Raw genomic sequence first — 24,666 nt, 5'->3', positions numbered from 1 at the left:
TCCTTGGTGTGGCAGCATTAGTTATAATAACCAAGGAGTTGAAACAACATAAAAATCTATCAACTACAAACAGGTAAACAAAATGTACAGCCACACCATAGTATTTGGCAGTAAAAGGGAAAGAAGTGCTGACATATGCTGCAACATGGATGAACCTTAAAAACACTGTGTTAAATCAAAGAAGTCATCCACAAAGGAGCTCATATCTTAACGATCACATTTATGTGAAATGTGCAGAATAGGCAAGTTTATGGAGACAGAGAGTAGGTTAATGATGACAAAGGCTTGGAGGCATGGGAGGGTGACTCCTTATCAGTTTGGGGCTTCTTTCTGGGGAGGTGAAAATTTTCTAAAATTGATCGTTGTGATGCTTGCACAACTATACTAAAAACCACTGACTTGGACATATTAAGTAAGTGGTATGTGAATTAAATCTCAATAAATCTGTTACAAAACAACCAACTCATGTTCTTTGAATACATTATCTAGATCCCTCATTTGTCATTTATCATAGCATCTTATCCTATGTTTTTTTTTTTTCCCAAAACAAAATGCTACTTCAAATCTCCCAAAGAGTGATAATTTCTAAATTGCTGGCCTTCTTTTTTCTTCATTGTATTTTTCAAATTTCTGCAGTGGGTATAAATTACTTCTGTATTTGAAAGAGTTACATTATACAGTTTTTTTTTTTTTTTTTTTTTTGGCAGGCAGAGTGGACAGTGAGAGAGAGAGAGAGACAGAAAGGTCTTCCCTTACCGTTGGTTCACCCTCCAATGGCCACTGAGGCCGGCGCACCACGCTGATCTGAAGCCAGGAGCCAGGTGCTTCTCCTGGTCTCTGATGCGGGTGCAGGGCCCAAGCACTTGGGCCATCCTCCACTGCACTCCCGGGCCACAGCAGAGAGCTGGACTGGAAGAGGGGCAACCGGGACAGAACCCGGCGCCCCAACCGGGACTAGAACCCGTGGTGCCGGTGCCGCAGGTGGAGGATTAGCCTATTGAGCCACGGCGACTATCACTTCAGTAGTAAAATTATTAACTCCTGAAGAGCAGAGTTTGTGTCCCTAGAGGCTCTGTCAGATGCTGTTCCAGTATCTTCCACCCAGTAGGTGCTCAATGGCTTGTGAATATTATTGATAATGGCTCTGAGTTTGAATGGTCCTAACTCGTTGGGTCTTCGGTAGCCTATGTGAAGTTGTTTCCAGTAATAAAATTTGGGAAAAATAGGTGTTATTTTATGTCTATACATCTCAACAGGATTGAAAAGCATTTTCACTGAAAGACAAGGGAGTTTTAGTTTGAATGTCAATTTCAAGAGCAGATATTTTACAGGTGTGGCAGGCAATCTCAATGCTCACCTTCAAGTGGATCCAGATAGGTCAGCTGACATGCCAGCTCCCCTTCCTCTTAGTTGACCCAAGGTGGCATCTCCTGCTGCTAAGCTGGAGTCATTTGGCGAATAACTGCTTGGCCATGTTTTAACATGGAGATAAAGTCACCTTCTGGCTGCACTTCGTTAGCCCTCGCCCTCGGCTCACCTTGCTGGTCGATTCTTTGTACACTGCTCCCTCTCTTCGTTTTTGGGTGGCAAGGTGGCAGGGCTGGTCAGTTGGCTGGTGCCCAACATGAGCTACCTGCCTGGCCCAGCTCTGGTCCTTTCACACCTACTCCTTGTATTTGCTCTTCACAGCGATCCTGCTGGATGGCCACGGGACCTCCTTCAAGATGAGGAAACTGAGGCACACACTGTAAGTGGCAGAATCTGGCCAGGACGGGCCAGGCCACTTGCTGTGTGGCTGCAAGTAGGTCTGGCGCCAGGCTGTCTGGGCTTGCTGCCCACCAGCTGGGCAACTCCTCGTCTTGGCCCCCTGGCTTCCTCATAAGGGTGATTATAGTCCTATCTTACAGGGCCTGGCATAGGGATTGAGTTCGCCAGTTATTTGTAATGCACTTAGAACAGTGCCTGGCACAGCACGAGTGCCCTGTAAGTGTTTTCAAAGTAAATAAACTGAAGCCAGTCTGACTGCAGAGCTGGTTATGGTACAATTTCAGTCCTGCTTTGTGCTGTCTTCCTGTTGTAGCAGCAGAATTGCACCACGACTGAACTTGTGCTCCAAGCAGAGACCAGAGACTTACCTGCGGAGGCACCTGGGGGCCTCCTGACACTGGCAGACACTGCTTTGCCTGTAGCCATTCTAAAGCCTTGAGTCCACTCAACTCCAGGTGACCAAGCGCACTCACCTCCTACTGTTACATGCCCTGGCTGGGCCCCTCAGGGCAAAGGCTCCAGAGTGGCCTCCCAGTGGGTGCCCATGCAACAAACCCACAGCAAAGCTGGTATGCCCCCGCCCCACCCCACTTGGATATGGCCTGTTCCTTCCTCACCACACTCCAGCCAGGTGGGCCCTCTGTGGGTTCCTCCACTCCCATCAAACTCATTCCTGCTAAAAGGCCTTGCACCTGCTGGAAATGCTGCCTTCGGACTACTGCATGGTTCACTTTTCTCCCATGCCACCTCATCATGCCATCTCTTTCTGAGATGGCCAGCCTTGAGGCCGGCGTTGGGCACGTACTGGAGCACGGGTTTGAGTCCCCGCTGCTCTGCTTCTGATCCAGCTCCCTGCTAATGCTCCTGGGAAGGCAGTGGAAGACGGCCCAAGTCCTTGGGCCTCTGCCGCCCATATAGGAGACTTGAATGGAGTTGTAGGTGCTTGGCTTTGGCCTGGCCTGACCCAGCCCTTGCCACTGTGGCCATTTTGGGAGTGAACCAGCCAGATGGAAGCTCTGTGTCTGTAACTCTGCCTTATACATAGATAATTCTTAACATAAAAAAGAAAATTCTTTCTTGATCAAGAGCTGCTGAGGAGGGTGGGAGGAAGCGGGCCCAGTTGGAAACCAGGCTGCATGGGGAGGCTTTTACTGTCCCCGGGGCCTAGGTGGTGGGTGAGTGGGGCGGGATGAGACAGGCAACGTCTCAGGCATCTAAGGAGAGGAGCCACGAGGGAGGGCCGAGGAAACCCCCTGCTCCCATCTCTGCTGTCCTGTGCCCTCCTGCCTGCCTCCTGTGGCTAGACTCTCGGGAACCAGGACACACCAGCCAGCCTGCCAGGTGCAGGTGGAGAGGCTTCAAAACCCAGCCAGCACTCTCTCCCAAGTCATTGTATCTTCCCTCTTCTTATGGTCTCTCACTCTCCACAGCTGGGATTACACGCCGACCCGACGCCCGCCTGGCCCTCCGTTCCCCAGGACGGCAAGAATCTGCAGGGCAAGGAAGATTTTTTTTATTTTTATTTTTTCATCTCGGTCCCCAGCGCCCAGCTCAGCTCCTAGCTCAAAGTAGGTGTGCACCTACCAGAGCCTAGGGAGGTTGCCTGGAGGGGAAAAAGCCCACGGCGGGATTTTTCTTTTTTTCTTGCACCAAGATCAGGGGGCGGAACACTTCCTGGAGCCAGGTCAGCAGCTGCCCCTCTTGCCCCTCTGTGGCCAGGAGGGACAGCAGGTGCCCGCGCGTCCTCCCGGCCCGGCTGCCGCAGGGCCCGTGGGGCGCGCGTCTCCAGGTGAGGCCCGAGCCAGCCCCTCTGCACTGGGGACCCCTCCACCGAGCCCAGTGCGAGCGAGCGACGCGGGAGACACCCAGAGCTGGCCCTAGGTTATTTTTAGGCGGCAGCCGAGCCCCGCTCGCGGGCGGCGGGGTGGGGGAGGAGAGGGCGCTCCCGGCGCCTCCGCGCTCGCTCCCGCCGGGCACTGGCTGCGCGGCCGAGCCCGGGCGGCGGCGGACAGCTGCGGCGGCGGGCAGTGCGCGCGCGGCTCCGCTCGGGGACCTGCGCTGGGCGGGGAGGGCGCGGAGGGCGGGCCGGGCGGGCGGGAAGGGGCGGGGAGCGCGCTCTGGCGGCGGCGGCGGCGGCGGCGGCCGTCCTCATCCCGGCGGCCCAGCGCTCGAGTGGACGCGGGGGCTTCGCAAATGGCTTGTCCCGCGCTCGGTCTGGAAGCTCTTCAGCCCCTGCAGCCCGAGCCGCCCCCGGAGCCCGCCTTCTCCGAGGCGCAGAAGTGGATCGAGGTAGGTGCGGGCGGCTGCCGGGCGGCCTTGCAGGGACGCTCGGAGCCAGGGACCCGCGCGCTCCCTGCCCGCAGGTCCGGCCTCGCCTCCCCCACTTTCTTCTGCCAGCTGCCCGGGGTCACCGGCGCGGGCCTCAGCCGAGCTGCGCCGGCCTGGCGCATTGGCAGTACGGTCCCGGGCGAAGGTGGCTGCGAATGGGGGACACCGCAGTCTGGCCGTGCGCGTGGGGGCGGGAAGCCGGCGCCCGCGCCTCCATCCTCGCCGGCCCGACAATCTCAGCTCGCGCCGCTTCCAGGCGCTGCAGAGCGAAGCGCAGTGCGAGCGAAAGCGCTGCAAAGGCGCAGGAAGCGCGAGCCCGCAGAGCCGTTGGGGGCCCCGCGTTTCGGGGTGTCCCGCTCCCGTCCCACATTCCTCCTCCTGGCCTCCCCCCCCCCGCCTTTCGGGAGCGCCGCTGGCCGTGTCTCCATCGAGGCGCATCCCCGCCGGAGCCTCTGGTCGCGTTCCTGGCTCCGGGTCAGGTGTGGGGCTGGCTCAGCTCGCTGGGCCTGGGAAGCCTGCACGACCCACCTGCGAGCGAGCCATCCGCATAGATGCGGGCTCGGCCATTGGCAGAGCCCGCTCTGTTCCCGAGATGGAGGGGTGGGCTCGGAGGGATCGGGGATCAGGGCCGGCGGGCAGTTTTCACATCTTGAACGACTCTGGCAGGCCAGGGAAATCACCGGAGCGCTCGGCTCAGTCCGGGCAGCGCTCGCTGGGCCATCCTGATTCCTGATGTCTATCTAGAGAGGCAGCTTGGTAGCCCTGCGCTTTCCGAAATGACCTGTGTGCAAGGGCTGGATCGCCCAGGGCGCCCCAGGGGACAAGGTGACCACCCTCTGTGACCGGTACCGGGAGCCAGTGCTCAATGCGGGGTGGGATGGGTGGGGGAGGGGGCTTTTTCTTGATGCGTGGTGGAAGGTGAATTTGGTCCTCATCCCGTAGTGACCGGCAACCCTCTTGGGCCGCTAACTGAAAGGCGGAAGCGTCATGACCGCAATGATGAAGCGTCTTACTGCTGGGACTGCCCCGGGCGCCCAGCCCCCGCCTTGGGGACCGCGGACTTCGGGATGCTCCTGGGGTGCTGGAGCTCCCAGCTCCGATGGTGCTGCAGATTTAAGCCCGATGAGCTGCCTGCAGAAACCAGGGGCACTTAATGCAGCTCCACAGCTCCAGCTCGGGGGCGGGGGAGGGCGGGCTGTACTCTCCGGGGTCTATGTGCCTCCCGCCAGCGAGTGCTGCTCAGAGCTTAGAAACATCTCTTTTAAAATAGGGGTGAGGAAACAGGGGAGTGGGCTCGAGGCTGTGCCGCTGAGAGCGCCAGGCACGAGAGCTCAGCAGCAGATGAGAAAAAGATGTTGGCTTTTTATGTTTGGTATGTGGATGGAAGGTCTTGGCATGGGACAGGTGTTTGCCCCCTGCTGCAGACTTGAGGTCGTGGGCTGCCTCCCTGGGGGCGTTTCTAACCACACAGACTTAGGGGAGTCAGCTAACTGTGTTTTTTCAGGTCCTTGGACTTTAAAATTCTCAGGAGAGCTTTAGGGTGCGGTGGGTGTGAGGGAGGCTGGAAGAGCCGGATTGGTGTACTGATCTTGAAGGCAGGAAGTGATTTATTCGCGGTTTCCTCGGTTGTAACAGTGGCATAGGTTACGTGCAGGAAAGCTCACACAGCTGAAGTGCAGAACTGCTTGGGTTTTGACCTTGGCCATCACCGCAGCCCCCGGCTAGATGCAGGTTACCTGACAGGCTGCTTTAAGTGGTGATACATTGCTGGCTAGACACTGCACAGGGCACACTGTGAGCTTGACTGCCAGGTTTAAGAACAAGGGGCAGGGACTCCGTTTGGCATGATTCCTGGTGCTTTACCCCTCTGCCCCAAGCAATGGGACAGGTGGGGCTGTGGGGCTGGCCACCAGGGCGCACGCGGGACTTGCATTATTGAAACAGCCTCTCTCCTTTCCTTTGCGGGAGTTGGGTTTCACAGCCAGGAGAGCTTCCTCCCTTCCCAGGCTCTAGAAAAACGGGTTTGCTCCAGGGAACATGGAGACCTACCCCTTCCTGCCCTGCAGTGGCACGTGCGAACCCTGGGACCCTGGGGGCAGTAGCGGAGGCTTGTGCTCCATTGCCCGGTGAGCCAGGATTCCTTCGCGCCTGGAGCAGTAAGGTAGCACTCCTGTGCGAGCTGTCCCGGGAGGGTTATCCTGAGCCCATTGTCTGTGGTAACGTCCTCCTCCTGGTCGGGAGGGCTTTTGTTTTTCCCTTTTGTTCAGCTGGTGATTAAATTTCCCACTAGCTTTTTGCCCCCTCTTTTTGAGTAGTCAGGAATTTCACTCTTTCAGAAACCTGTTCCCTTGGGTGCAGCAGGTTAATAAACAAGCTTCGCTGCTTGCCTGTCCCTCAGTCCTCCGTCTTCCTTGAGTTGGGGGTGATTGAGAAAATGTTACTCCTAATCCAGACTCTGCGATCAGGCTCCAGGACATAACTCCTCAATGAGGAATGGCTCAGGCGCAGCCTCAGCTATTTGAGGACTCTGTCACTGGGCAGGAAGTGTGGCCTGGGAACGGGGCTCCCGTGTCACCCCACCCCCTAACTTCTGCCTTGGCTGGCATGGAGCTCGCCGTGTCATGGCCCAGGAGGGGACAACTGAGAAACACAGGTCAGTGCCTCTTCCTCTGGGTAGGAGCAGGCTGTGTGGGTTGCTGCGGGTTCGGGGAGACCCTTCAAGGAAAAGGCAAGCTTCAGGTATGAGTTCTGGCCCCCAGCAGCCTGGGGCAGGGCTCACTTCCTCCCACATTCCTTTCTCACCAGGTCTGGGGCAGCAAGTGCGGCGCAGGGGCCAGGAGGTCACACTTGGGAGCTGGCTTTCCTCGGTTTGAGTCCCCAGTCTATTGTCACGGGCAGGAGATGACCTTGGCTAAGCAGCTTTTTCCTCCCCTTCTGGTTCCAAGTGTTTTCTTTGAAAGAGCTCTAATTGTTAACAACAATAACCAAAATAACAAGGAGATAGTGTTGAAAGGATCTGTAAAACAGGATGCTAATAATAGTCACCTACTTCTTAGGCATGCTGTCAGGTCTAAATAAGTTAATATATCTAAAACGCATAGACCAGGACTCAGTACTTAGGCAGTGCTGTGTAAGCGATGGTTAGCGTATCATCACCACCCCTGTTACTATTACTCTTACTGCCTCAGTACTATCACTGCTATTGTTGTTGCTACTGTTATTGCTATTGTTGTGTAAATAACAACTAAGTTTGTGAGATTTTTCAGAACCCTTAATTTCCAGTGTAGAAAATATAATAATTCTGTCATCTACTGATTTTGTCCTATTTTAACTTTATAAACTGTAGGTCTGTGGCCTAGAATTACATATGACTTGTTACTGTAACTTAAATTAAAAGTGATTTCAGAATCAGAAGAAAACCTGTAATATCTGCTCACAGAATGATCCTGGTAATCCCACAAGAGGTAGCCAGTTAGTCCTCAGTGTTATGCTGGATCTTTAAGTTCAATGCATGGCCTTTGCTACCAGGCTCCAAGCAGAATGAATGCCCGGTGCCTCTCCTCTTACAGACAGGCCAATATTAAATCATGCAAGTGGTGAATGTCCAGCTCATCATCTCAAATGCAGCAGGGTTTTGTTCACTCCAGTGTGTCCACTCTTGCTAAGAAAAGGAATACTTCTTCCACTGGTTCTTCTTCCTGTCACTTCTTTTCACTCCGATGGTGTTTATTGAGTTACAAGAGTTTGTCAGTGGGTGGTTGATTCTAATGCTGCTGGTTGTCCCATCCCCTCCGCCTGTCCACCCAGCACAATATTTAGCTGCTGTAATCTGTAGCTGTTCTCTGCTTTGCCAAACCCTTTCTGGAGGAACAGATGTCCCTTCATCTTGGTTTCAGTTGTGATTTGGAACAGGTTGCCTGGTCTTAGGGAGGGGCTGGAAGTTTCACCCCAACTCAGCTGTACTTGGATGTTCCTGGTTCCTTTAACTTTAATCATAGCCTGCCCATGGGGCTGGTGAGAAATACAGTCTTATTTGTGACCTAACCCATACTTCACATGAGTGGGAACTAGGGCTGGTGGGGATCAATTTGTCATCTTGCCTCCTTCTCTCCTGCCCATGTGGAGTTGTTTTCTTATTCATCTAGGCCCTGGTTCTCAAGATGAAAAGAACTCAGGGTACTGTAGCTCTCTGAGACTGAAAGAAGGTGTATTGTTTGGCAGTGAGGACGATTTATGAGTGGCCTTTGAGGTACTCTAGCATTCAGTGGCCAGTGATATATGACACTTGTGATGTCATGTTGTAAGTTATATAGGAATTCTAATTTTCCGCTTCTGTAGGGACGTGGTGACTCTTACGTGGTTTCTTTAAATGAAGATTTAATGTTGTTCTGGGCCTCCAGCTCTGCATGGAGAGCTGAGGAAGAGGAAGAAAAACCTTTCTTGTGGGATCCAGAAAGGAGTGGTGGTCTGAATAGATATGTAAATCAGAACAGGCGCAGCACCGTGACATTTAAATAGTCCAGCTTGTTCGCAGACAGGCTGCCATGACACACAGTGCTATCACGTGGCAGGAGAACAGTGAGGTCCCACAGATTTGGGGAGAAGGGAGGTGAAATGGGAGGTGGAGCTGGCACTTCTCGCCCCAGCATCTCCCTGGAAACCAATCGCATCAAGCAAACTACAAATGGGCGGACTGAGCCACCCGGGAGGGTTAGGGTGAGGCTTCTGTTCCCAGGCCCTGGCTCTGTTGGCCCCTGTTCTCCACTGATGGGTGACAATGGAGCCATGATGTAGACATCTGGCCTTGATTCTATGAGTGGCAGGCAGTGCTAGGTGGACCAAGGCAGCTCTAGGAGAACTGGAAATTGGCCCGGCAGCTTCTTGTTTTGCTTTTGATGATTTTGGAACTTAGATGTGTCATAGGTAGGAGATAATATAACAGTCATAATGATAATTTCAGTAACACTGCTGATCAAAGCTAGATTTATTGAGTGCTCACTATGTGTTGGCTTTGGGCTAATGCGAATGTACACACTGATCTTTATAAATCAGTACTATTCTCCCCACTTAGAGATGGGGAGATTGAGGCTCTGAGACTTAATATTTTGCCCTGTGTTGCAAGCAAGTGTCTGAGCGAGAACATTAATTCAAAGCATCCTTTTTTTTTAAAAAAAACAAAAGATATTTTATTTATTTGAAAGACAAAGTTAGAGAGAGGGGGAGAAAGAGAGATCTTCCATTCGCTCGTTCACTCCCCAGATGGCTGCAGTAGATGTAGGTAGGCTGAAGCAGACCCAGGAGCTTAATCCAGGTCACTCATGGGGATGCAGGGGTTGAAGGGCTTGGCCATCTGCTGCTGCTTTCCCAGGCACATTAGCAGGGAGCTGGACTGAAGTGGAGCAGCTGGAACTTGAACTAGCACCCATATTGGATGCTGGAGTTGCATGTGGCAGCTTAACCCATTATAGCACAATGCTGGCCCCTAATGTATCCTTCTTCCTATTTATGAACATATATATCCAGATGGGCAAAGTTTGCATCTGAGGAAATTGGGGCTTCTAGGAGTCTGGGTGGTGGTCTTGTGTCACCTGGTTGGTAAGTACTTATTCAAGTCAGGATTCAAACCCAGGCTGTCTGACTTCACAGCCCTTGTTACCTGAATCCTCATATTGCTTCCCACATTTAGCATTGTGTGTAAATATTCCTGTAAGGACCAAGCTTTCTGTTCCTGGGACTGTGCAGAGGTCTCCTTTGCCCTGCTAATCCCCCCCCCCCCCCCATATCGGGGCAGGATGGGAGATTCAGGAGCTGAGGTTGCCCAGGCCTCCCTGTTCCCCGGAGTGTGCTCTCTTTGAGCTGCGAGACTGAGGGTCCTCCTCACTTGGAGTGCTCAGTGCTTCTAGGAAAGCCCCTGGCAAGAAGAATCCAGCTCCTCCCCTTTGCTTGCTGCCATCAAGCCTGGCCTTTCTAAGGGGGAGCTGGGCCGTGGGCTCGCGTGCAGTCCAGAGGTGCTAGAATGCCCTTTCTGTGTCCTGTCTCTGCGGCAGGCCCCGCCTCCTTTGCTGAAGTTTTATTAGGACAGGTGGTTGATGGTCGTTTTTAAATTTTTGTAGCTTGCTACTTTCTTTTATTTCAAGAGGACAGATGATAAGAAATGTCATGTTTCTGAGTGTTAGAGAACATGGCTCTCTTGTCCTGACTTTGTCTCCCGTGCCTGGTCCATAGTGAGTATGAATGAATGCACCTCCATGTTGCTCTCAGCATTTGCTAATGGAGGGGCAGGAGTTTGGCCTCGCCCACACTGAAGTGCCAGGGTTTGCATGTCAGTTGTGGCTCCTGACTCCACCTTCCCTCTGATGCAGACCCTGGGAGACAGTAGGTGATTGGCTCAAGTAGTTGGGTTCCTGCCATCCACGTGGGAGACTTGGATTGGGTTATTGGCTCCTGTCTCTGACTCTAACCCACCCTGGGTGTTGTGGGCTTTTAGGGAGTGAACCAGCAGATGTCTCTTTCTCTATATCTCTTTGCTTCTCAAATAATAAAGAACTTGCTAATGGAGAAGCTTTATTGACCTTGACCCTTATATTCCCTAGGGAATTTGGTTAAAAACCTACTAGTCTGGTTTGTTCTCCAAATATGGGTGGGAAGAGACTTCTTTTCAAGGCACTGATGTGTTAAGTGCTGTTGGCACACCTGTGTGAAGCCCTTGCCACTCTCACCCCTTCCTGAGAATGCTCCCACCTGGACAAGATTTCACCTGGAAGCCGTTTTGTTGTTGGGTTCGGCCAAGAGGCAGTTCCTTCCAAGCAATATCGGCAGCCTCTCCCGTGGCATCCAGGTCCCTCCTGATGCGCTGAAGACCTTGGAGGGGGCAGCTCTGTGGCTGCTGGGAATCTTGGCTGGTAGCTGACAGTGCTATCACCTGCATTCCTTCTAACCATTATCATTTTATGTTTTGGCCTCTGTCTGCATGTTTGAGAACTGAATCAGTTAACACTGGGTGATTTTTGTCTATACTACTCTCATTGGAACAGATTTTCTTTTTGAGCTGAGTTCACTATTCTGTGATTGTAAAAAAAATATACAAAACCTCTTGGTATAATTCTCCTTCATTTGTTCTTAAGGATGTGTGTGTGTGTGTGTGTGTTGACATTGGAGGCCAAAGAAAGGTATCAAATCTGATTGTTTTTTGGGAGACTTGTAGGGTGGGGAAAAGGATGACTTTAGTACAATTACGTGAGAGAAGGGCTCTGTTTTTAAGTAATCGAGAAATACAAAGATACTAGAACCCAACAGGTTACTTGATAATATAGGAGAAAAATAGTCCTTAAAAAAAGAATGACGGAACATTGGAAAAACTTCTGCCTGGACGTGAGGGGTTATTTCTCGCTCTGCAAGAAGGGATGACGTCATGGGATTCAGTTCTGCTCTGGTACAATTCCATGTTTGTGGTATTGCAAACACCACTTCCAAAGAGATGTCCTCATACGTCGAGCCCTGATGGAATGGCCATTGTATCTCAGGGAGTTATCTTTGGAATCAGGGAAAAAGCTAGGTGATGTAGTCATATAACGTGCATCTCTGGACTAGCTTTGCTGACGCCTTTGTCTCCTGTACATATGCTGAGACCTTGAGAGGCAGCTGTTGGCAGGGCTGGGAACTCACTGTTTTCCCACTGCCCTGGATGGTGTCTGTGGTGCCAGCTCTGGGGTGACTAGAGCAGGGTGCAGCCTGGCTGTCCTGTCAACCTTCGAAGTTAGGAATGCACCCCACCCATCCAGCCCTAAATAGCCCATTAGGAGGCCTTGGAAGAACCTGCACTTTTTCAGTAAAGGTCAAGGGCAGAAGAGCTTGTGGCTTTTTCTTTTCCACGTCCCAACACTGTTAAAATTTTTTCTTAGCCTTACTTTTCACCAAGTGAGCTGTACCAAATGAGGAATGGAAGTGGTACTGATTGTGGGGAAGACATAATCTTTTCTCCTCCTAGGAAGCATTTTTAACATTTTAACTCAACCCTGAGTTTTTTTAATTGAATATTTTATTCTCATTGAAATCGAATGACAGCTCGGTGAACTGGTTTAAACTGTGAATATTTTTATTTAAAGCTAATTTTTTTAGCTTGGCTATCACTTGTTTATAAGTTTGCTTCAGTGTTAACAATGGTCAAAAGGAGCACTAATGCATAAAAGTGTGCTTTTAAAATTCCCATGAAAAGTGTTTACTGAACTCCAGTGTCTCAGTAAGCATAGTCCTAGGAGCCAGGTGCTAAACAAAATAAGCTTGGTTCCTCATGAAACGTATAGTGTAGTGGGGCCAGCGCTGTGACACAGCAGGTTAATGCCCTGGCCTGAAGCGCCGGTATCCCATATGGGCACTGGTTCTAGTCCAGGCTGCTCCATTTCCAGTCTAGCTCTCTGCTATGGCCTGGGAAAGCAGTAGAAGATGGTCCAAGTCCATGGGCCCCTGCAGCCATGTGGGAGACCCGGAAGAAGCTCCTGGCTTTGGATCAGTGCAGCTCTGGCTGTTGCAGCCGAATGGGGAGTGAACCAGTGGATGGAGGACCTCTCTCTCTCTCTGCCTCTCCTTCATGTATAACTCTGACTTTCAAATAAATAAATAAATCTTAAAAAAAAAAGAAACATATAGTGTAGCAAGGTTTGGGTGGAGAAAGACAGTGACCAGTAAATGTATCGATGTGAGCTGAGATGCCTGCCATTTAGAGAAAGAATTTGGGGGGGGGGGAGAAAAATACTCTATTTAAAGACATATTTTTTAGTGCCATTATATTGATTGAAAGACAGGGTCTCTCTCTCAGACACACACACACACACACACAGAAATCTCCCATCCACTGGTTCACTCCCTAAATACCCAGAACAGGCAGAAACTAGGAGTTTCACCCGTGTCTCCCACGTGGGTGGCAAGGACCCAGATACTCCCTTGATGTGCATCAGAAGGACGCAGAGCTGAGGCTTGAACTGGACAACTAGGCACTCTGCTATAGGATGAGGGCATCGCAAGTGGCGTCTCAATCATTGTGCCACACACCCACCCCAAGAAAAGTGCTCTTTACATAGACCAGGGCTCTGTGAAAGTAGTAATTAACACCATTGAAGGATTCAAAATCCACTGCACTTTTTTCTGTTCTCCCTTCCCCAAACCTTTTGTTTCTGCTTCATATTTAAAAATACAAGTGATAATAAAAGAAGCTTTCTAGTAGGAGTGGCAGAGAAGACTTTGGGATTTATATTCAGACCAGGATCCTGGGGTTAAAATTCTTGGACAAAACAGGGCCTGCGGAAGGTGCCCCCTGCAAGAAATCAGCTTGCTTTTCAGTGGCTCATTGGAGCAGTTTCATGTGAGGCTGAGTGGTGGCCTGCTTGGTTTTAGGGGGCTTTATGGACTAATAAAGATGAAATTTAGGGAGCCCCTTAAATGGTGACTCTGGAGGTCTGTGAGTGGGGTGTCTTTCAGCATTTCAACCCATCATCTCTGGACTCACTCCCCACCACCACCACCCCTGCTTCCTCAGAGTCCAGTATGGCTGCCAGAGAGATGTGGTCACATCCTCTTCCCAGGAAGCAGCCTGGAGGAAGGGAAAGTGAAGAGTGCCTCCTTCCCTTCTAAGGTGCCTTCTCGGAAATCCTTCCTGATACTTCTGCTTCCGTTTTATTGTCCAGACCTTGTAACGTGGCCACTCCTGGTTGTGTAGGAGGTGGCGGCGGGTGGTAGGGAGTCCCCAGAGAAGGGACCCCAGGCAGCATAATGCCCAGATGGTAGACTGGATCCTCAGGAGAATGGGGGGGTAGGGATACCCTTCTCCACTTCCCCAGGGACAGAGCCTTTGAAGAGAGACCTAAATGTGACAGCTCCCAGATTCCTCTAAGCCCACGCGTCTTTCCCTTCGGCATGCACACCTGGCCCTGCGCAGTCACCTGTTAGGTAAGTTGTCATATTGCGCTGTCATGAGTGTTTTGTTGTGTGGGAGCTCCTGTGGCCAAGGACCGGGGCTTAGCCATGTGCTCCTGGCCAGGCCCCCACCCGTGAATTGCTCAGTGACTCCGGGCCCAGCGACAGTCGCCTGATTGGCACTTGGACTTAGCCGTGGCAGAGAAAATAGACTCTGTTGCTGGCCTGACAGGAAGCAAAGGGTTTTATTTATTTATTTCTTTAGAGTGATTATAAAAAGCAGTGTAGCCACTAGTTGCCTGGAGACAGTCAGTGATTGGTGGTTGCCCAGTTGGCTCTCGCACAGGTGGTATCAGCTGAAGGAATTATCTGGGGAAGCCAACCCTCCCCTCAGGTTAGACAAGGCTAGGGCTCATTGAACTTGGGATTCCTGGCTGCAGAGCCGGAGCAAACACCTCTTCTTTTTTAAATAAATATGCCCTCTGCATTTAGCCCTGGGACTCTCACCTTTCTTCCCCGCCTCAAAGGAAATGTTCAGCCCCCTCTGTCTCACCTGCTGTGGAAGACCACCTGTTTTCCGCTTCTAGGCAGGAGACAAAGGTTCGTACTTCCAGTTACAGCGTGACTGAACACAAATGAGCGCTGCGGAACTTCTACCGTGGTGGGCACCTGTTTGAGTTCTGTTTGGCTACACTAGATGACATTCTCAAAGGAAAATCAAAACCTACCAACACCACGCCCAGTAGCTGATGTTAATGAGCAACCACGGTAGTGGTTGTCGCAACCAGTGATGCCACTGAGAGACAGCGTCCTGTCCACCTTTCCCAGGGAAAGTGAGCAAGAGGGGCCTGTGGAGCTGAGTGGTGTCATCAGCCGGCAGACGTGGTGGCTGCCTCTTGCTGCAGGGACCTTGTTGCGAGGGGGTCGGTGACAAGTGGCAGCCTGATTTGTCACGTTTCAAGAGTTGATGGAATGTGATAACGTGGCTAGTTTGGTGCCAGATACAAAGATAATAGCAGCAAGCACTCTGGCAGAGCACGGTTGGAGGGCCAGGGCCAGAGTAGGTGCTGGCTTGAGTTAGAGAAATGATGTATGTCGTATCCACACCTGAAAAGTGCTGGCACACCAGGGGCTTCTCCAGTGAGCACCGTTTGCCCGTGTTTTACAAATGGGAAAGCTGAAATACGGAGGTGTCGACTGATTTGTCTGATGCCACACAGTCACCAAGTGACAGAGCTGGGATCAGAACCCAGGCAGTCTGGTTCCAGAGCTTCTGTTGGTGACAGCCATGTTCTGCTGTGTCAGCCCTGACAGCTGCTCGGTGCACGTGGATATAGAAGTTCATGGGAGAATGAAACTAAATGATATGTTTATTTGGGTACCAAAAAAATCCATGCATTTTTTCATAATATAAATTGTCCATAAACTCTTTGAAGATCCTTTTATACATTTTTTTGCATGAAAATAAACTAGCCTTTATTTCATTACCCAAAAACTTTATAATGAAAAAAAAAAAAAAAAAACTTAGTTAAGAGACAAACAGGCAAGGAAGTTCCTATCTGCTGATTCATGGCCCAAATGCCCATGAGAGCTGGGGCTGGGCCAGGTCAAAGCCCGGGGCCAGGAACTCAATCCAGTTCTTCCACGTGGGTGGCAGGGACCCAACTAACTGAGCCAGGGTCGTAGTGCCAAGAAGCTGGAATTGCTGGAGCTGGGAATTAAATCCAGGCACTCTGATAGGGGATATGGGTGTCTTAGCTGTTAGGCCATGTGCCTGCCCCTCCAAAACTTTTTGACATACCCTCGTGTGTGTGTGGTTTTACACATATGAAGATATATATATATATATACATATATATGCATTGGGAAATATGACATTCCAGAGTTATCATTTGGGACCCTTTAGAAATGAAAGGGGGCTGGCTTTGTGGTGTAGTGGGTTCAGCCATCCCATATGGGCTTTGGCTTAAGTGCCAGATGTTCTACTTTCAATCCAGTTCCCTGCTAATGTGCCTGGGAAAGCCAGGGAAGATGGCCCAAGTCCTAGGGCTCCTGCCACCCACACGAGAGACCCAGATGCAGCTCCTGGCTCCTGGCTTGCCCCTTGTGGCCATTTGGGGAGTGCATAGCAGATGATTCATACGCTCTCTCTCTCTCTCTCTCCCTCACATTCCCTCTCTGTAATTCTGCCTCTCAAATAAAATAAATTAATCTTAAAAAAATGACAGGAATACCCCTACAAAGATCGTGATCCCAACTAGTAACCTGATGGAGGAGCAGCCTCCACCCCTCCTCGTTCCCTTCACTGTTTAAGGTGCTGCTGTGGATCCTCCCTGGGAGGTACAGTACTGTTGGTTGCTAGGAAACAATTCTACCTATTTGGTTCCCAAGCATTCTCTGAAACTGGAGCTCTTTCAATGTTTCTAAAAAGATAAAGGTTGTCAGGAGAGTGGTTTGAACTCTGATAAAAAACTGTTTTAGGTGCAGAAAGCGCCAGAGCCAACAGGTGGAACTTTTATTTTATTTTTTTTCTCCTATTCCCATCACAACCCTTCCCCAGCTGCTTTCCCCTTGACTGGGCTCTGCCTCCGGCTCTGGATTCAAATAGACCTGGGTACTGAGAGGTGGAGCTGGCACGGGGTCCGTGGGACTCCCTGCTAGGCGCTATGAGGTTCTTCATACATGGTACCCTGTTGGGTGTGTGTGTGACACAGATCTCTGCTGCCCACCACCCCGTTTCAAGGCTGTCGGCTGTGCCTGTTGCAATAAGTTTTGCTCCTGTTAAGATCAGCAGGCAGGCTGCACAGGTCTCTGATCCCATGTGGCTCCTGAGAGCCCTGGATGGCGCCCTCCCGGTGGACCCCCTCTTAGCCTTCTCATCTGACTCCAGCCTGTGCAGGATCCCTTTCAGACCACTCACCTGGCACGGCCCTGGTGTTCTGAACAAATAAGGTGGGTTCCGCTGTGATTTCTCTTTCTGCAGTGTGATTGCGTATGCAGTTGGGAAATAGGGGAGTGATGCAATGATTTATGGGAGATTTTTAAGGGCACTTTAATATTTTGCAGCCTCACATAGCAGTAGTTGGAAGATAGGCCAGGAGAGGTGAACACAACAGACCAGTGAGGTGACCACTCCCTGTTCCTGCTCTAGGCTCCACTTGGCTTTGTGTTCATTAAATTTGCTCTCCCCTGGTCTTTCTTCATTTTCTTCTTATCTCCATAATGGAACAGCCTCAGTCTCGCCCCACACCCTTCCCTTGTGTATCCTGGTCAGCCTCTCCTTTGTTGGGTAGAATCTCACACTGATTCCGTAATAGGAAACAGAGAGCATCTTTTTATCTGTATTAGTAATTTTCAGTGTTCCTGTTGTTTTTGTTAGTGCTCTGGCTACAGAGTTGAATGGGGCTTCAGTCTTCTGGCCGAGACTGTATTTTCCATAAGCTTAATGTGTGATTTTTTTTAAAAAAAAAGATTTATTTATTTATTTGAAAAGAAGAGTAACACAGAGAAAGGAGAGGCAGAGAGAGAGGTCTTCCATCCGCTGGTTCACTCCCCAATTGGCCGCAACAGCTGGAGCTGCGCCGATCTGAAGCCAGGAGCCAGGAGCTTCTTCTGGGTCTCCCATGTGGGTGCAGGGGCCCAAGGACTTGGGCCATCTTCCACTGCTTTTCTAGGCCATAGCAGAGAGCTGGATTGGAAGTGAAACAGCTGGGACTTGAACTGGTGCCCTCAGGGAATGCCGGCACAGCGCCGGCCCCTCCCTAGTGTGTGATTTTTGTAGAATACAAGGTTTTTAGCGATTTGTCTTAGTTTGGGACATTATTGATGTGTTTATGATAATGGGCAGGTTGTTTCCTAGAAATGCATGAATAGTAGTATTTGGTGTAGACAGTGTCTCTCACTGATGTGTTCATGCACACAGGTGTCTAAAACAATATGTGCAGGAGTCTGGGATCCTGATGCAGGAGTCTGGGATCTTGGGGCATGGAGTGGTTTTTCTAGGAACTTCACACTTCTTGTTGGCTGTGGAAGGCCTTGGTCAACATTCCCAGGAGAAGCTTCTAGTGCTTTTGGAACAGGTAGTGCATTATTGCTTCCACCAACTCCCCCCACCCAGGACATTTTTTGGGGGAGTTTTGTACTTAAAGCAGTGTTCTTTTCCCCAAGGGACCCCACAGGAGTTACTTATTGTGAGTGAGGAGTTCTTGGAGGGGAGTTGGAAATGAGGACCCTGAGACTTGAGAATAGCAATCTGTCTGAAGGTACTGACTTAGGTTTAGTTCCCACAGCTACATGGACGCCTCTCAGTCTATGAACATCAGCGATTTGTGTCCGTTTGGGACGTCATTCCTTGTCGTATTTTTAGGAGCATGTGCTTAAGACTCAGTAGTGAGGGGTCGGTGCCATGGCTCACTTGGTTAATCCTCCGCCTGCGGTGCCAACATCCCATATGGACGCCGGGTTCTAATCCCGGTTGCTCCTCTTCCAGTCCAGCTCTCTGCTGTGGCCCGGGAGGGCAGTGGAAGATGGCCCAAGTGCTTGAGCCCCTGCACCTGCATGGGAGGCCAGGAAGAAGCACCCGGCTCCTGGCTTTGGATTGGCGCAGCGCTGGCTGTAGCGGCCATTTGGGGAGTGAACCAACGGAAGGAGACCTTTCTCTCTGTTTCTCTTTCTCACCGTCTAACTCGGTCAAAAAAAAAAAAGACTTAGTAGCGTATGAGATAAATGCGGGTTGTTGCATCTGTGGGGTTTATATTCTGCCGGAAGGACAGACCCAGAATGCAGTCCGGGCTTCCCTTGTTCTAAGGGGCTATGGGGGAAGCCTCTTTCAGAAAGTGCTGTTTAAGCTGAGACCCGAAGGTCGTGCCACGGTTGACCATATAAAGAAGGGCAAGAAATCACATTCTCAGAGGAGGCTCGAGCCTGAGTAGAGACTTTGTCGGGGAGCTAAGAGAGCAGGAGTGCTGGGAGTCAGTGTGGAGGAGGTGTGGGGGGAAGCGGGGCCGAGCAGCAGGGGGGCTGCCCTTCTGCAGCAGGCAGGGACCCTCAGCACGGGCCAGGGCTGGCTCTCTCTTGGAGGACAGTGATTATTAAGTCTGCTCCAACGCCCTCAAATGACCATAGTGCGTGACAAACATAATTTAGTCATGGCTGATGTTGGTGAGAGCTACCCACCTAGCAGGCCCTGTTCTAAGTAGCTAACCTCTCCACCGTTCTGAGTTAGGCACAAGCAGTCTCCCGCTGTGCACAGTACAGTGGCCAAAGGTCACACAGTCAGCGGGCAGAGCTGCTCTACCAACCCGAGCAGTCTGGGAGCCTTCCCTGCGTGATGGGGTGTGCCACGGGCTCTCCTCCAGGGGTGTCCCAGAGGGCTGTTGGTAATGCAGAATGCTACTGAAGAGCTGGGTGTGGGCGGTGGAGTTAGAGGTTGCCTAAGGATGCTGGAGGCCAATGTTGGCTCAAGACATGGTCTCAATATTTTTAAATTAACTCCAGAGTCAAGTCCTCTAATCCAGTGTGCTCCTTGACGGTTATTGCCACCTGGGAGGCAGAGCGGTCGCCTCCACCTCATCTTTTAATGCATGTGGGCACTCTGCTTTCCAGGTGGCCCGTGAGCCCTGGGATTGTGCTGAGATGATAGACTACGGGCATTTAGCTTCCATCAGGAGCTGTGAGTTTTGTGGTGTATTTATACATGTCGTTCTCATTTAGTTGGTTTTACATTTGGTGTGTATGTTTAGTAATTTTCTCATTTGAAATTCACGTGTGTGTGTATGCATGTATTTTAGTTACATGCTAAGAGTGGCAGGCCCCAGCAATTCGACTCACATTGGCTTTAGAAAAACAGATAGTTTGGGGGCCGGCTATGTGGCACAGTGGGTTAATGCCCTGGCCTGAAGCACCGGCATCCCATATGGGTGCCAGTTCTAGTCCCGGCTGCTCCTCTTCCAATCCAGCTCTCTGCTATGGCCTGGGAAAGCAGTACAAGATGGCCCAAGTTGTTGGGCCCCTGCACCCACATGGGAGACCCAGAAGAAGCTCCTGGCTCCTGGCTTCAGATTGGCGCAGCTCCAGCCGTTGCGGCCAATTGGGGAGTGAACCAGCGGATGGAAGACCTCTCTCTCTCTCTCTCTCTGCCTTTCCTCTATCTATGTAACTCTGGCTTTCAAATAAATAAATAAGTCTTCAAAAAAAAAAAAAACAAAAAACAAAAAACAGATTGTTGGTTCGCTGATACCCTGGAGGGGCAGATCCAGGTTGATTGGGTATCTCAATGATAGTAGTAAGATAGGGATCCTCCCAGCCATGCCACTGGGCTGTGTGCTGTGTGTGGTTTGTGCCTTGAATTTCTGTTGCTTCTCTACCTGCCTTGCCCAGCCCTAGAAAGTCTAGGCTTTCCCACTGAGAGCTGGCTGGGAATGAGCGACTCCAGGCCTCGGAGCTGAGAGAGAGGACCCATCCCTCCTTCATGATGACCAGGGTAGATGAGTTGATTAGCTTAGGCCAATCAGACAGCACCCTGGTCCACCCCGTCAGAGATCCTGGCTGTCACCCAACAGGGAAGTGGTGAATCTCAACAGTAAAAGCAGGGACTTTCAGTAGAAGAACTGGGGAAGTAGATGCCACCAACAGTTATTCTGAACATTCTAATTAAAATGTGGCAACATAGGAACACAGACATGGATGGTGAAAAAAGGAAGGAAATAATGAAAATAAACTCTGAACAGTGGCTACTTCTCAAGGTGAGCATAGGATTATACTCTGAGAATGGTTAAAAAAAATAGATTGTTTTATTCCCATTTTTGTGAGACCAGAAAAGTGTCATCTTTTTAGAGGCATCACGGACTCAAGTACCCAACTGAGCACATCTCATTGGCTCATTAGGCATAGCAATATGAATGAATGAAACAGACTAATTTTTGAGCTGTTGATTAAAAAAATGAAATAAAAGATCCACTCTGGGTACTTAACATCTGCTTTTTTTCCAACATATGAGGACACTTCAGAAAATTCTTGGAAGATGAGTATTATCAACGGACTATGCACGGATTTCAAAAATTTTTTTGCATCAAAAGGATCTTTTAATTCCATTTCCCCACAAATTTTGAGGTGCCCTTGTATAGGGACTGTTCTCCTGGATTGTGGAGCAGAAACTTTAGGAGATGTTAGAAATGGGAGGAGCTGATGCCAGCATCTGAGTTGTTTCCTCCGTATCATTTCTTGTTTCTCGGGTAAGCAGGGAGCTCTTTAGACCCAGGAGCCAGAGAATGCCGCTCCGTGCCCGAGCCCTCCCCAGGCATGTGGGGCTGTCTAAAAGTGGACACAGCGGCTGTCATCTGCTGATCCTGTGCGTTGGGTGACCCAGATTGGCACAGCACAGCTGGGTCCTGTGCAGAGTGAGGCCGGGAAGGAGGAGGGTAAAAATAAAAACTGGTTGGGCAGCTTATGTGGAGCCAGGATACTTGAAAGCTCGCTGGTCATTGCTCTGCCCGCCCCTGCCCAGATTTTTACTGCACGTAAGGGACGCAGGTATGATTGGAACACCTACTTTCTAGTTGCTGGAGATTTGGCAAAGTAATTTCTTAGCACAGGAAAATAAAGCAGGGATGTTGTTCGTTCTGTGTAGGAAATCCATTTTTTAAGATTAGAATCTTTTGCCCTTGACATAAGTTTCTTATTTATCCCATTATCCAACATCCAAGTCTATAATAAGCTTTTTCCCAAAGGCATCTTTTTTATGGAATTACTCTGAAATAAGACCCCCTTTCTTGTTAATGGAATGAAGGAAGCTTGTCATTATAGTATTTTTTTGTTAACCAAAAAACCAAACTGGTTAACAGCACTTGGGGATGGGGGTCACATTATCCACTGAAAATAGCTTTTTAAGCCTGCTGTTCTTTGGCATTTTGACATCTATATTTTTAAAGTGTGAATTTGCTAATATTTGAAGCACCGGTCTTTATTATTGGAATTTTGAGAATTTTATTTTTGGCATCTGACCAAGAGATTTTTTTTGTTAGTGCAAAAGCAGATTCTGTGTCACATTTCCCTCTGTTACTGATAGCTTTGAACTACATGAGTTTTTTTTCCCTCCCAAATGCTTTGTGGCTTTTAGTGTAATCATCTCTCTGTGATCTGTAGACTGAAAATTAATTCCCCAAATGGCATTTGCCTTGCAAGAGCAATTAAAAAGGTTATTAAGTATTTATATTTAAAATATATGGGAAATGTAGCTATATTTTTTAAAAGGTAAAATGACCTTAAAATACCCTTGTGAGGACATATTTGTGGAATAAAATTTTTTTCTGCAATGGTTATATCACCATGGTAGTTTGAAATGAGCGTTCTAAGAATTTTCTTACATTTTCATTCATGAAGTTGTTAATTTATAAAAATCTATTAAGAGACTGATAATAGTGATAGATTTCTTTTTGGAATGACTGAAATATTCTGGAATTAGTGGCAAGTGTTTCCTATTTTCTTATAGTGCTTAGTGAAAATACTAAAAAATGTTTGAATAATACTTTTCTTTCAAAAATTTTTGTTTATTTATTTGAAAGACAACAAGAAGTAGGGGGGAAGGAGAAGGAGGGGGGGGGGAGGAAGAATGGCCACATGCCCATGACAGCCTGGTTGTGGCCCAAAGCTGGGAGCGGGGAACACAATCCAGGTCTCCCACATGGGTGGCAGGAAACCAGTCACTTGAGCCATCGCCACCATCAGGGTCTGCATTAGCAGGAAGCTGGAGTCAGGAGCCAGAACTGGGAATCGAGCCCAGGTACACTGATGTGGGATACTGGCATCTTGATTGGTGTCTTAATCCACTTCTGAATTATACACTTTCAAAGGGTGAATTTGATGATATGTGAATCATATCTCAGCAACAACAACAAAATCTGCCAGGAGCTCTTAATATTCTAAGCGCTGTTCTCGGATCTCAAGATATATAAACACACATGAAATTAAGACTTCTGGGTATATGTTACGTATCTCTTGGTCCAATAAGGCACTGTAATAAACCATTTCCAAACTCAGCAGCAGATGGCCATGTACATGGTATATTTTACTTTTCTTGCTCATTGGTCAAAGGCCAGCTGCACTGATTCCACTTTAAGCTCCAGGTTGGTTGTTCTTGGCTCAGGATTGTGGACTGGATTCAAGTCGGCTTCTTGTGTCTTTGTTCTCCTTGGATCAGAGGCTACCTGGGGGATGTTCTCTTTATGGCAAATGGATGACAGGTGCACCAGAGCCCAGCCAAAACCATGTAATGAATGGATTTAAGGTCTCCACTTGCATCATATCTTCTCACATTCTACTGCTAAAGCAAGTGATGTGGCCAAGTCCAAAGTCAGTGGAACAGGGAAAGACATTTCTGCTTAACAGTGGGAGGGGAAGGGAATGACTGTTTTTCCAATAAAACTCCAGTCTGTCACAAAGTGTTAGAAAATAAGTCTGTACAGGGTTCCTTGAGACTACAAAGGAAGATGCAGACATTCTTCTGGGTAGAGACTGGAATCTTTGAGGAGCTCAGTATTGGGTTCTTTGGACTGAGTCTTTTAAAATGAGCAGGCGTTGTCATTGGGTAGAGAAGGTGAACTTGAGAAGTGGGGAGTGAGAGCAAGGGCAGAGAAGTGTCTTTTAGACCACGACGGGGTTTGGGCAGAGACGTGGAGGTGGCTTTGGGAAGCAGCAGAACTGGAGCCGAGCATGTGGAGAGAACAGCAGACAGAGAGGCTGGGTCCCCTCAGTGAGGGACTGGTGCCAGGCCTGAAGGCCTGGTGCAGGAATTAAAAGGGCTGGACTCTGGAGGCAGACTGCCCGAGTTCCAAACTTGACTCTGCCTGTTGGAAACACCATGACCATGGGGAGATTCTCAGCCTTTTTTTTCTTTTTTTTTTTCCGACAGGCAGAGTGGACAGTGAGAGAGAGACAGAGAGAAAGGTCTTCCTTTTCCGTTGGTTCACCCTCCAATGGCCGCCACGGCTGATACGAAGGCAGGAGCCAGGTGCTTCTCCGGGTCTCCCATGCGGGTGCAGGGCCCAAGCACTTGGGCCATCCTCCACTGCACTCCCGGGCACAGCAGAGAGCTGGCCTGGAAGAGGAGCAACCGGGACAGAATCCGGCGCCCAGACCGGGACTAGAACCTGGTGTGCTGGCGCCGCAGGCAGAGGATTAGCCTAGTGAGCCGTGGCGCTGGCCGGTTCTCAGCCTCTTTGTGCTGTACTTCATCATCGGGATTTTCAGTACATACCTTGTGAATTGTTTTTAGGGTTAAATAAGTTAATATACATGAGGCTCTTATAAAAGTGTTTGACAGATAGTCAAGGGCTCACTAGGTGTAGCTGCTGTTAGAATGTAGTAATAGAGTTGGATTTTACCTATAAGCAATGGTGCATGGATTACTTTATGACTTTCGGGGAAGATGACCTTGGTGGTAACGATTATACTGGCCAGGATTGAAGCAGGGACGCCCGAGGGTTGCTACACTGATACAGAGAAGAGACGATGGTGGCAACACCAGTGGGGAGGAATGCGACAGACGTTGAAGAGGTGAAATTGCTGAGATTTGGTGATTGGAGGCATGCAGGAGGTGAGAGAAATCCAAGGAGGCGTCTGCATTTCTGGCTTGGGTAATCTGATTTCCTGGTAGGGAGCCTAGCA

General features: G+C 49.8%; 1 protein-coding gene across 6 annotated transcripts in view; it reads left to right on the top strand.

Moving 5' to 3' along the window:
* Positions 1-3,912: 3,912 nt before the first annotated feature.
* LIMCH1 (LIM and calponin homology domains 1) overlaps positions 3,913-24,666 on the top strand; it is a 346,004-nt gene continuing 325,250 nt past the window's right edge. For all 6 annotated transcript variants that reach the window (XM_062213687.1, XM_062213685.1, XM_062213686.1 and 3 more), the window contains exon 1: positions 3,913-4,056. In XM_062213687.1, the coding sequence (XP_062069671.1) occupies positions 3,961-4,056 (96 nt within the window). In that variant the 5' untranslated portion in view covers positions 3,913-3,960. The remainder of the gene's footprint in view (positions 4,057-24,666) is intronic.

Source organism: Lepus europaeus, chromosome 16 (assembly GCF_033115175.1).
Source record: "Lepus europaeus isolate LE1 chromosome 16, mLepTim1.pri, whole genome shotgun sequence".
In the NCBI taxonomy this organism is placed as follows: domain Eukaryota; kingdom Metazoa; phylum Chordata; class Mammalia; order Lagomorpha; family Leporidae; genus Lepus; species Lepus europaeus.
The sequence above is the reverse complement of the archived record's forward strand: the minus strand, read 5'-3'. Positions and strand labels throughout refer to the sequence as shown.